At 39.8% G+C, this 13,858-nt stretch overlaps 1 protein-coding gene across 5 annotated transcripts in view; it reads left to right on the forward strand.

The window, feature by feature from the left end:
* GRM1 (glutamate metabotropic receptor 1) overlaps positions 1 to 13,858 on the forward strand; it is a 379,329-nt gene that overhangs the window by 331,534 nt on the left and 33,937 nt on the right. For all 5 annotated transcript variants that reach the window (XM_084777504.1, XM_084777506.1, XM_084777508.1 and 2 more), the window contains one exon: positions 5,649 to 5,775. In XM_084777504.1, coding sequence (XP_084633630.1) covers positions 5,649 to 5,775 — 127 coding nt within the window. The remainder of the gene's footprint in view (positions 1 to 5,648; positions 5,776 to 13,858) is intronic.

Genomic DNA, 13,858 nt, shown 5'->3' on the forward strand with positions numbered 1-13,858 from the left:
TATTCAGTCTAATTTCAGACTTATTCTCTAAAATATATTGTTTATTTGGGAGATTGGTTAGTCATCCTTGAGCAAAATTACCAAGCAACTAATATGTCTTCATTTTTCCTGATAACATTGAAAACATGGTAAGATTAAGACTATGGAGATCATAGGGGAGGGGAATAAGGGGAAAATGGGAGGGAAGGAAGAATGGGAGGATACAAGGGATGGGATAACCATTGAGATGTAACAAGAATAAATTAAGAAAAATTTAAAAAAAACAAAAAACAAAAAAACAAAAGAAACAAAACAAAACAAAACAAAACAAAAAAAAAGAAAAAAGAAAAGGAAAAAAAAAAGACTATGGAGATGGCTGAAAACGTGGCAAATCAGCCACTGGGCAAAATGTCCTGGTTTCCGCCACAGACAGAATTCTGCCTAAAAATGGGCAAGCTTGAATGCAGGCAGAGCCAATGGCCAAACTCTGCCAACACAGGGTAAGCAAGTCCTCAACAGTTACTGCCTCACAAATATGTCTCTCAGATCTATTGGGCCAGAAGGCTGAAGAGGATGCTCCAATCTTATAGAGAGTTTTGGGTGACTGTTCAGGCAGCAAACTGTCTCTGTCATTTTCTCATTTTGGAAGCTGCTAACCTGCTCTCCCTGTCTACTCAGGTAATTGATTTTATTCTGTCTCAAGTCTCTGATGGGGTTCAAGATCAGATAGTTTCATTTTGTAAATAAGCTTAGTTGTTTATGGGTTAAGAAGTTTTCAGGTCAAGATAGATGTTTTAAGTTGATAAAGATGAGATATGATAGACATGGATTTACATTCAGAATTTTAGATGCACCAAGATAGGAAAGATGTTTTCTTCAAGGTTGCCAAGTACAAATAGCCAAAACACTAAGAATGTAACATTGATATAATTCCTGAATGTTCCATGGTTCTTCTTTCTGTAGACAGTTTATTGTGCACATGTGTAATAATATAAATGTATGTGTAAAAAAGAATTATAATAAAAATAATCATTTAGTAATAGTTAAATCAATCTAAAATGTCAACTTATCTAGAATTAAATATTCCTTGTTGCAGGCACCATATTGTGAATTAACTCTGCCATTCTTTAAAAAAAAGGAAAAAGACTGTGGTAGACTGCATGGCCCTTTGTGTGTATATGCCTATATCTGTACTATATGCCTCCAATTCTTCCTACTGCTTTATACAGAAATAACTATAAGAGACAGATTTTTATCTTGAGTCCATGTTATTTAACAGAAAAGTAGAAGCAGAGGTGTGGGGACAATATTCCCATTAAAATCTCTAACACATTTGTCAGTAACATTTGACTTAATGTCTTCTGGGAGAAGAAAACAACTGCATTCATGTGATAGAGGATAAAATTTACATTCTGTGACCTCGGTTGAATGGGACTTTGCAAAGCTTTACCAGCTCATTCATTTTGCAATGGTGGAAGCATGGTGATGTCTCCACAGAATTTAAAGTCGCTAATGCTGTGTCACCATTCCTGGTAAAATCTACTATCAAATCAGCTCAGGCTGTTTTTAATCTTGAAGCCTTGTTTTAAAAACTAAGAGCCTGAGATATATCAAAAGGATATGAAAAGTGGAGTTAGCAAATTTATTTAGTATTAGCTTTTGAATTTGCCTAAATAGCCATATTAGTTTAACTGGGAAATGAAAGGTTTCTTTTTTTGAAGACTGTTTACAACCTTTATGGTATAATAAAATATTTCTTATTATAAAATATAATGTTATATTTTGAAATCTAACTGTATTTAGGAAAATTATCAATGTCCATTACACAAAAAATTGAAAACATCAGTTTAAAAATCTCAGAAATTACACTAATGATAAGTTGTAGGACAATATTTGTATTCACCACATACACATAGAGAAAGAGGACAACATTAACGAGCAGGTTACAGCACACCGCCTCTGAAATGTAGATTATGAGTCCCTGCTCTCTTTCTTTTCTTGTTTCTTCTTTGCTTTTTCCCTCATTTGTTCTGTCTTCCTCTATTTTCTCTCTTTTCTCCATATTCTTATGTTTTAAGTCAATCATTTTATTAGATAGAAATCTATGCTCATCAAAAATAAATCAAACCACTAAGGGATTATCAACATATAAAAATGTAAAGAAAATGTAGCAAAAGTAACAGAATAGTAAAAATTAGTAAAACTATGAAATATGTTAATATTACTGGTAATATGTTTATAGAAATACAGAGGTGTAGGTATGCAAAAATTGTATAGATTCTGCATGTTCATAATTATACCTCATGCATAATTCTAGACCCTGTTTTTAATGTAGTGATGTCAAAAAAGAATTCTGAAATTTTCAATAAATGTGTACATGCAATTCACCTTTCTCTGTAATCTAGTATATACTGTTATTTTAACCATTTTTATTTTTTATATTTCTTTTTTACACATACATTTATATTATTACACATATGCACAATAAACTGTCTACAGAAAGAAGAACCATGGAACATTCAGGAATTCTGTCAATGTTACATTCTTAGTGTTTTGGCTATTTGTACTTGGCAACCTTGAAGAAAACATCTTTCCTATCTTGGTGCATCTAAAATTCTGAACATAAATCCATGTCTATCATATCTCATCTTTATCTACTTAAAACATCTATCTTGACCTGAAAACTTCTTAACCCATAAACAACTAAGCTTATTTACAAAATGAAACTATCTGATCTTGAACCCCATCAGAGACTTGAGACAGAATAAAATCAATTACCTGAGTAGACAGGGAGAGCAGGTTAGCAGCTTCCAAAATGAGAAAAGTCACCTAAAACTCTCTATAAGGTTGGAGCATCCTCTTCAGCCTTCTGGCCCAATAGATCTGAGAGACATATTTGTGAGGCAGTAACTATTGAGGACTCGCTTACCCTGTGCTGGCAGAGTTTGGCCATTGGCTCTGCCTGCATTCAAGCTTGCCCATTTTTAGGTAGAATTCTGTCTGTGGCTGAAACCAGGACATTTTGCCCAGTGGCTTGTTTGCCACGTTTTCAGCCAGGGAGATGAGAGATTAAAGCTAGTTGAATGGATACACAGTATTTTATGCTGGCTATTACTATGTGACTTATCTTAATTAAACAAGGAAATGATATGTATTTCTTAATTAAAATTTAATCTTATCATTTAGAAAGGAGTTATTGTTTGAAATACCAATTTTCCTTACCTGTTCTGAAGCTATCTGAAATTATTTCTCAAAAAACAGTAAATTCCACTGTATTCTAAAATGTCATTTGAAAGTAAAATAGAAGAAAACACTTTTTAGATTTGTTGGAAATATTCTGTCATTTGATCATTTCCCACAATTGTAAAATGATAGTATGAATTTAACTCTGCCAGAAAAATTCAGATTTAAGAAGCCTGGGGGTGTCTATCACTTTAAATTACGGCAATACTATAGCTTAATTCTGACTTTCCATATGGAATTTGTAGTATTTTTCTTTTCTTTTTTCTGTTTTTCTATTTTTTTTAATTTTTTTCTCCTTTATTAATTTATTCTTGTTATATCTCAATGGTTATCCCATTCCTTGTATCCTCCCATTCTTCCCTCCCTCCCATTTTCCCCTTATTCCCCTCCCCTATGACTGTTCCTGAGGGGGATTACCTCCCCCTGTATGTAGTATTTTTCATGTGCTAGTTAAGGACTTCTGCCACTCTGTGTAAGGAAGTAACGGGGTGCAGGCTGTGTGTTCTGTCACAAACAACGGCAAAGCCTGAGAAAATATTTGAAGCCAATGTGTTCCAACACTGGAAGATGGTGCATGACCTTGATGCCAGAGAAGTGAAAAAAAATGTGCAAGGAAAACCCTAAACCCACTCAGGCTTCCTGCCTGGAGGCAGTCTCCTGAATTTTCAGCTACACGGAACACAGAATTTGGCCATCTTGCTAATTCAAGAAGACAGAATCAGAGTTTGGGAAAACCAAGACAGCTATAGTTTGTAGCACAGAGAAGCAATACGATGCATCTCTGCGCGAAATAAATAAATAGTCACAGGAATTAGCCCAGGACGTTCATTCCTTGAGTATTTGAACATCAATCTGCAGGTGAACTGAGTAGTCAGAGAAGGGCAATGCCTGGGGGAAGTGAATTCTCAGAGCTAACACGGAGCCAGGAAATATTCCAGTTCCCACAAGCCAGACTGGAGATGCCTTGTTGAACATACACACAACTGAGACAAGGACTAGAAGAATCAGAGTTTATTAACAAGGTGAACAGTTTTTAAAACAGACCATTCTAGGCCTGCTCTACGGCAAATATGTCCACGGCACGTGTCCTAGGAGGGATGTGGGTGTGGCTCAGCACATTTGTAGATGAAAGGGGAACTCAAAGGGTCAAAGGGTTGGATAGTCCCAGTTAAGAAACAAGATCCAAAAGGGAGGAACCTGGGCTACAAGGAACTAACTGCTGACTGGAGAAAGTTGAAAACTTCTTAATGAAAAAGACTAGACACTCAACATGCTGCGCCCTCACATGTATCGTACCCAGCGTCTGGTCCAAACTTCTTAGACATTTGTGAGAAATTTGGCAAACTTAACAATGCATTTTTAGGAAGTACATCCAATGATGCTGTTTCTGACGTCTCTGTGAAAGAAACCTATTTGTAGGTCAAGTCACTCGTCCACATTTAGAGAAAACCACCAAAATATACAAAATGAAAAGGCATGGGTCTGACCTGGGAGGTAGCCAGTGGTCTGGGTCTATCTCTGCATTGTTTTAATGTATTTAAAGAATGGAAACCTCTTTCAGGGAAAAATATATCACCCATTTTCCTTTTCAAAGTAATTAATAAATGTTAATATAAATAAGAATAAAATTACATTTTTGTTTGTTTATTTGAGACAGGGTCGCACTATGTAGCTCTATCTGTCCTGGAATTCACTATGTAGACCAGGCTGGCCTGGAACTCACAGAGATCCACCTGCCAAAGCCTGTGTCACCAGACCCTGATTAAATTCTTTTTTTTATTTTTTTCTCCTTTATTAATTTATTCTTGTTACATCTCAATGGTTATCCCATCCCTTGTATCCTCCCATTCTTCCTTCCCTCCCATTTTCCCCTTATTCCCCTCCCCTATGACTGTTCCTGAGGGGGATTACCTCCCCCTGTATATGTTCATAGGGTATCAAGTCTCTTCTTGGTAACCTGCTGTCCTTCCTCTGAGTGCCACCAGGTCTCCCCCTCCAGGGGACATGGTCAAAGGTGAGGCACCAGAGTATGTGAGAAAGTAATATCCTACTCTCCACTCTACTGTGGAGAGTGTTCTGTCCATTGGCTAGATCTGGGTAGGGGTTTAAGGTTTACCACCTGTATTGTCCTTGGCTGGTGCCTTAGTTTGAGCGGGACCCCTGTGCCCAAATCTGCCTATCATAAAATGCTATAGAAATAATGTGGTCAATTCATTGTATGATAGTGCTACAGAGCAGCTACCAAACTCAGGGCAGAATGAGTTGACGACCTCACCTGATCTCTAAGCTCGTGTGATTTTCAAACTTTTCCAGGTCTCCTTTAGCAGGCAGGCGATTTTTTTTCAAAGACATGTCCTCACCTGAAACATGTCCTCACCTGTCTGGGGAGCTGACTTCACAGTGAGCGATACCTTCCTGTTTTACAGGTCATCCGGAAGGGAGAAGTGAGCTGCTGCTGGATCTGCACGGCTTGCAAAGAGAACGAGTTTGTGCAAGATGAGTTCACTTGCAGAGCCTGTGACCTGGGCTGGTGGCCCAACGCGGAGCTGACAGGTAGGAGCAGTCTCACTTGTCACCTTGCCATCCTGGCATTACACACAAATTACCTCCTGCCTTTTCACCGCCTCCTTTTCCTACACACTTTGTAGAGCTTGTGCCCAACTGTACATACAAACCTCTTGAAGTTTTCATGCCCTGCACTGAAAATGAAGCTTATTTCCACCTGACTACAAGTCAGCGGGTATGCTGTGGGATATTCCATTACCGAGATAGCTCCTATTTCTTCTTTTCAAAATTTTACTGGGAGGCGTTTCAAGCTGACGGAGTTTGTATTTGCTATCACTTCTTGAACGTCTGCTATGTGTATGTATGTAAGTTATTACTACAATCCGCAAAGATCCATAGGTAAATGAGCCATAACCCTAGCCTCTTGTTAGGCATTTGTATGGCCTTGCATGTGTGCATGTGCATATGTGTGCACATGTGTGCTTGTGTGCATGTGCGTGCACACACACACACACACACACACACACGCACACACACGCACACACACACAAGAGCTCATGAGCATATGTGTGCTCTTTTTGGCACTGCTCTTGTGGCTAGTGTCCAGGTCCACCTTTCCAGATGCTGAGGCACTGAGATTACGGGTGTGACCCACCAGGCCTAGCTACAATCTCCACTTTTACATTGCTGCAAATCTGTTAAGGAGGAAAAGGAAGGAAACTATAACATAACAATTAATATAGAGATGATTATGCAATCCATGAAGCTTCCTAGGCAAGCAAGAAAATGAAAGGAAGGCCCACGAGTGAAGCACAGGAGAGCTGAAAGCTTATAATAGACCTGGACACACCAGGGAGTCAGTACATGGGTTCGGTTGATGTACACCACAGTGTTGAGAAACGAGACAGGGTGCGATACGCACGGTGATTGTTGGTATTTCTCTAGCCCTTCCCTGTGCTTACATCTTGCTTTCTTGGCTTTTAGCACTGGAGACTTTTAAGGTAGGAATGGCATCATGACACCTGTTTGCAGGTAGATAGACCTGGTGGCAATGTGGAATGCAGACTGGAAACAGCTCAGAAGAAGCTATTGCGTTGATCTCAATGAGGCATCTCAAAGGCTGTGGACTAGAGTAGCTGCAGAGAGAAGGAAGGGGAGGAATTGGCCATAAGAAATTATTTAGGGATAAATTCAAGGGATCTAGGATATACTTATGTACATATGCATACATATATATACATACATACATACATATATACACAATATGCGTTTTTCAAGAAGCAATGCTCATATGCATAATTTTTTTGTAGCTCCCAGGTATATACTCACAGGAGAGAAACCTTCCAAAATGCTTCATACAGATTTTAAGTCTAGAGTCCTAGGGACCTTGGCACGTGAATAAATGCAGACTTGGTGCATGAACCCTTCAGTTTAGAGGAAGTAGAAGAAAGCTAGAGGAGCAAAGTTGTATGCACAAGGGTCAAGGAGCCCAAGCCATGGACTCTGATGCCATGACTCCCTAGGTGCCTTTGAAAAATCTCCAGAAAAGGTGATAATGCTGCTGGTTGCTTGCTTTTTGCTTGATTCATATATATATGTGTATATGTATACATAAAGGTAAAACACATGATTTTCTCCAGATATAGTTTCTAAAAAGTGGTTAGATAAGAAGAAGTCGGTCGTATAGCTAAAATTATACTTAACTGGCACAACCTTGTGAAACATTAGCCCTCTTAGAGCCAAATCTGCATGACTGTCAGAGAGCACCCAGTGCAGAGGCCCTTTCCAAAGACAGCAAGTTAGATCAGAATAATGATACTGAGGGTTCCAACTGCGTTAACCACACTCGTCCTTTCCTTTTATTTTTAATTCTCTAGCTAAAAGCTAGCTTGAAAGTTTTTAAAGATCTAAAAATTATCCAACAAATGCCCACCTCCAAAGTCTTGCTCTGTAGCTCCTGAAGTGGGTCCTATCGTGGTTAAACACAGTCCACGCCCATGCTCACGTTGGCAACCTTGAGTAAATGAAGTGGGTCACACGCAGACAACTACATCATAGGAAGAGGCATAGAAAGAGGAAGAGATGAATGGAAATGAGAGGAAAATTAAGGACACTTTGATCAAAGAGCATTATAGACACAAACTGATACAAGAATGGTTTTATACAGCTTATATTTGGATTTATTTTATGCCAAGTTCATCCTGGTGCGTTAAGTTTTTGTTTCTTTCAGTATCTTCCAAGAGAGCCTTCTCTTCTTTGCGGACTCCATTTCTAGCTGAAAGACAATAAGCTCCTATTCAGTGAGAATCATTTTCAAGTGACAGGAGAGAGCTCACGCTTGGCTTAGCCTGCCATGAATTACTTTTGTTCCTCAGTGCATCCTGGGTGCTTTTGTCACGTGACTACAGAACTACATCTAAATTCTTCAGCTTAGTATTACTCCGGGCATTTTGAAACATGTGCACCAGGAATTCAGAATACGTTTTGGGCCACTGATCTTATGTGCAGCCCCAGTCTTTGGCCTAGGCATACCCACCAACTCCACCATTACACAGCTGGAGCAGCGCACATAACTCCTTTAAAGTGACATTTTTAATTACTTGCTTTCTTTTTAGATACGTACACTCCATTTGGCCTAGTGTCATCAATGTCCTTAAGGTGGATGTGAATATTTGAACCTCTTACATCAAATGATTTTTTAGGGCCTTTTGTGGCATGAGAGTACTGAGCCACTTTTACAGATGGCATTTAGGAAACTTGAGAGTATTTTTTAAAGAGTACATATTAGAGAAAGGATGGCTTTTAAAAATTATCATGATCATATACAAGAGGAGGAGGTCCCCCTCAGTCACAGTCATAGGGTGAAAGTGGGAGGGAGGGAGGAATGGGAGGATAGAAGGGATGGGATAACAATTGAGATGTAATATGAATAAATTAATAAATAAAAAAAGAAAACATCACATTACATGGTCGCCATCGGAAGCAGCAGAGATGCATTCTTCTTCTGCTCAAAGAAAAGGATGCAGGCTACCTAGATGAGACCTGACAGGCTGTGGTGAGGGAATAGGGAGGGAGGGTGGGGACAAGATGATACAAGTAAGGGGATACCAATCAGGACGTAAGATGAATAAATTATAGTAAATAAAAATATAAAAAGAAAAAAATTATCATGATGATGATCATCATCATTTACATTCCGAGCACAATCTCCCCTCTCCCTGTCCTCTCAGATGCACCATGTCCCCTCTGTCCCACCCTATCCACCCCTCCTCTGCTTTTCTTCAGAAAGCAGCAGGCCTCCCATAGATATCAGTCACATATGGCCCATCAAGTTGCAATAAGACTAAGCACCTCCCCTCACACTAAGGCTGGACAAGGCAACCCAGTATGAGGAAAATTGTCTCAAAAGTAGGCAAAAGAGTCGGAGACAGGCCCTGCTCTCCCACTGTTAGGAGAGTCCTAAAAAGATTTAAACTGGACCTCTATCATTCATTTTGAATAGAAATGACCCCAAGTAGATCAAAGTCCTGGTGTAAGAGCTGATATAATGAGACTTGTTGAAGAAGCACAGGGGAAACACTTCACCACACTGGCTGGAGCAGGCTCAGAAATTTCTGGATAATTTCCCCCGAAGCACAGGCAACAAAAGTAGAAATGGACAAAGTGGGTAATACCAACTTAAGAAGGTTACGTACAACACTGGCATCAGTAAGTCAAATGACGCCACAAACCAAAGAGTGAAAGCGTAGTCTCAGACTCTCTACCTGGATATGCGGAACATGCAAGTGAATCCTGAGTCTTTTTTTTTCCCCCTCGCCAACTTTGGTGGAAGCTTAGGCTCATCACTTAACAACTCTGAACCTCAGCTTCATTGTTTGTCAGATAAGTATAGTCAGTCGGCATCAGTGCTTTCAAAACTACTTCCTGCCCTACACATTGAGAAACACCAGTCTCGGACTCAGAGCCTGGTGTCTCGGACATAATAACTGTGCCATATTAGAGAATTAGAAGATAATGCAGTTATCAACAGAAAAGCCACCTTGTGAATCTACATATCTCCCTGCTGGGCCCAATGGCTCTGTCGCCTACTGGATGGCGTATGCATGCTTTTACGGTCTTCTTTTGGACTCAGGCCTCCCCTGTCAGTCATATGTCTGTCTCTAGTTTTCTCCTCCTCCACAGTGGGTGCTTCCTGCTCGTCCACTTTTCTCTCAGAAGCAGGTCCCTCAAAGAGCCATTGCGTTTGAGGGCTGGAGTTGACCTGGCACCCATTCTCGTCTTCCAGATATTCGAGTGACATCTCAGCTGGCTAAGAAAGGAGTCAAGTGCCGAAGCCTTTCTGGGTTGTTCTTAGAAGTCAGAAGTCCTGGCTTTGAGAGACAAGAGGTTTATTTTTTTCTTTTATGCATTCTTTTGAATTTTTCCTAACTTTTCCTACTGCTCTATTTTCACACAAACTGGGACTTAGTGCACACATGAAAAAGAGCTTCTATTTAAACCTTCAAATACGTTTTAAAGGGCTGGAAACCTGCCTCAATAAGTTAAGGAGATTGCTGTCAAAAATTCTGACCTCAGTACACACACACACACACACACACACACACACACACACACACACACACTGAATTTTTGAAAAAAATACATCAAAAAAGACAGATGTTTTGATAGTTTCTGGTGACTTTTTGATACTGAATCACACTGTTTTCTCCTTGTACTGGCTTGACTATGTAGCCCAGCCTGGCCTTGACATAAAGGTCCTCCTGTCGCAGCCTCCCACCTGAATTCTGGAATTATAGGGGTATATGCCACACCCAGTTGTCACAGTGGAACGCAGCCACATATTTAACTTCTTGGATTCTCCCACTATGTGTGTATTACGTACCTATTATCAAATTATTCTCCCTCCTCATTAGGATTTCATCTTGACAAAGCATGGAAGCAATCTCCATGGCCATAAATGAGATGAATGCCAGTACAATTGCCTTTGTTCAGATTGACTGTGTTAATGTGACCGTGGTTCACATAAAGCCTACCTTAACACTCAAATGAGCTGAGCCGTGTAGGAGCTCATGCCAGTCTCTCTCTCTACCAGCCAGCTACCATTCTGTTATATATATGGAAAATTTGCAAATGTTATCCTCAATATTTTCAGAACATACATCTCTCATTCTAATTTATACTTACATGTTAATGACACCTATTGTTTCAGCATTCCTATTATCTTCACACATGGGTGGAAAAATTAGATCCCATTTGTCACTTACTTGGTGCCATGTCAAACACAGAGCAAGGGCACAGCATACAGCAATGTGGTTTTGGTGTTGCCATGGTAGCAGTAGTTGTGAAAAGAAAAGCCCTACTGGTAAAGAATACCAAAAATCAGTAGAAATATTTAGAGAAGTGGCAACAGTGCCTTTCAGTTGGGTGTTTTATTTTGATGGGTGTTATTTCTTTTAATTTCTGTTGAAATGAGGAGTGATTTTCTCTGAGAAATGACTGTTGTTGCTGCAGGTAAGGTTTGTAAGAATGTACTTAAATCAACTTTAAAGATGTCAAAGATTCTCATTAATGAAAACAAATATTTATAAGTGATTTAAATTTTCATCATCACGCTTTATCTGGGTCTGAGAAAACATTTGTGAATTCTCAAAGTAAATGCATTTGGAAGCTACTGGGCTTTCTGTATTTTCTTTGGGGATATGTACAATTTAATTCTGCACATAAATTTCATGCTTCACTTCTTGTTAGTCATAAACATGATTCTCTTCAGTGATGATATAGGACTTGACAGTGATTTAATTCATGGACCAATTAAAATTTATGCAATAATGTTTATTATTTCTAAAATATCAAGTACCATCTTGTGCCCAGAGATGTCTGAAGAAACTAAGGTAAACAAATAAGAAGGCATCAGGTGAGACTAGATATATAAACAATGAACCAAATCCCTCAGCATGGCCCTGTGCACTGGGTCCCATGGACAAGGGGCAAGAAGCAACTATTGTTCCTTGGAAGGAAAAAGCTTCCATAGGATGAATATTTAAGGAGTACATTGAATTATAAGTAGAAAACCACTTTGTATGTAGCTGATATTAAGAAAAGACTTTGAAGAAGGCATTTTGATAATGTTATCATGAAACAGTGTTATGTGTGTTATGAATTCCACTAAGATAATTGAGGTAAAGACAATTATCGCCTCTATTTTGTGATCTGTGTTATGTGTGACTTGACCTAGTTAGAAGGAAATATGATATTCTATTTTAGCCTCCTAATGCACTTGGATATTATAAACCCTTAGTTATTTGGTTCACAGATGAAAAGTAGCCTCCGGTCCTGGGACTAGAGTTATTACCACTTGTCTGAGTTCCCTGAGTAATCTGCAGCCTGCTTGAAGGCTAATTAGTATGATGCCTCTGGCTCTCTAAATGACTGACCATGGACATTTACCAAGATGCCTTGTTTTCAGAGCTCCAGATGTCATACAAACAACTCTTTCTAAGTCTTTTTTTTTTTTTGCATCTATTACAGGAGATATCCTCTTTTCAGGCCTTAAGATGCCTCATTCACGAGTTTCATTACTTTGACCAACATTACATGTATCACCGACTTGGACATTAGATTACTCCAGATGGCAAATCTAATGCTTCTCAAAGTAAAGATGTCTGAAACATGGGAAAGTAAAGGGAGGGAATGCCAGTCTTTAAGAACTCTATTCAAGGCATAACTTACTCCTAATGTGCATATGACTGGGGCTTGGGATGTATCTGGCTGACACGCAGGAGCATGAATTCTCCTCATGCAAAAAGTCTAGCATCTTGCTGGTAGAAAATAGTGATCATGGTGGAGTGGCGAGTCAGTGCTTGTGGTTTTTGTTATGAAAACTGCCCGTGTTACTGCACAAGAATGCTTGGTCTTTTTCTAGGACAAATACATTTTCCTTTAACTGCGTGCGGGGTGGTGTACTGTTCAGGGTGGTTGCACAGCTAGGTTTTGGGCAACTTCATGGTCTTTTGTGGGCATGGCTCTGGATTTGCTTTGACGTTAGACACTGCTCTAGGAGATGGAATTTATAAAAGGCAAAATTTGAAGTTTCCCTGGTGACAGCCAGTGCAACCCCTCAGTGACAGGCCTGACTGAGTTTTCCGCCTTGAGCTGTCTCAAAGCTGGTGTTCCTCAGACAGATCTCGTCAGTGCACACTCTGAATGCAACATATCTGTGGGTGGTTGAGAGCTTGCACCTGGGTCTCTCTTGATTGGTGGCATTGATATGCCGCCTGTCTTTTGCTGTAGTATACATTTTCCTTTTAAATGAAAACAGCTCATGAATGTGTTTTGTGAGCATCTGAATTTTTTTTTCAGCTATGTGAACTCATGAAACCCTTGCCCTTGTGAAATGTATTAGAACAGTGAGTGTGACTTGCCTGCATATTGTTTCTCAAATGATCTGAACCAGTGGTATTGTTGGCTGTCATTAATTAGAGACGCTGAGGGAGTAGAAAAGCCTTAGTGCAAACAGATTCCTATTACCAGTAAGTGGAACAGTCAAGATAGAGTTAGATTTGTATAACTTCATATCAGTAAAGAAAACCATAGATGAATAAATAGTAATAGATTCTCTCCTCCAGTAAAATAAGCCAATTCAAGCTGGATCAAAACTGGAGAACACCAGGTTTATTGAGAGCAGCTCTAGGGCAGCTTCACCAGTAGAGGGGAGGGAACTCTAGGGAGGCTTCACCAGTAGAGGGGAGGGAGCCAGCATGCACACCAGAGGGAGAGAGAAATGGAGAAAGAAGGAGGAGGGAGAGAGGCGAGAAGAGAAAGGGAGCAAGCACAAAATGCCTGGATTATATGGGGAAGAGCCTCTGGGAGAGCGGAAGCCCAGCCTCTGGGCTGAAAAGCTCAGGGTAGAGGGCAGGGTATGACAGCAGCACTTTACAACAGGTACAAACTAAGAGACTCTGGGAGAACCTGGAGGTCAGGCCTGCTTTGATGTGTTAAATAGGCATCTCAGCTGCTTGTCCCAGTTCTGAAACCCAACAAGCAGAGTACACAAAAGTATAACCTGCACAGTAATCTTTAGAGATTGTGTTAAAGTTGTCCTTTGACAGCTTCATACGTGTATATAGCGTGG

This window comes from Acomys minous, assembly GCF_964271855.1.
Source record: "Acomys minous genome assembly, chromosome: 3".
NCBI classification, from domain to species: Eukaryota; Metazoa; Chordata; class Mammalia; order Rodentia; family Muridae; genus Acomys; species Acomys minous.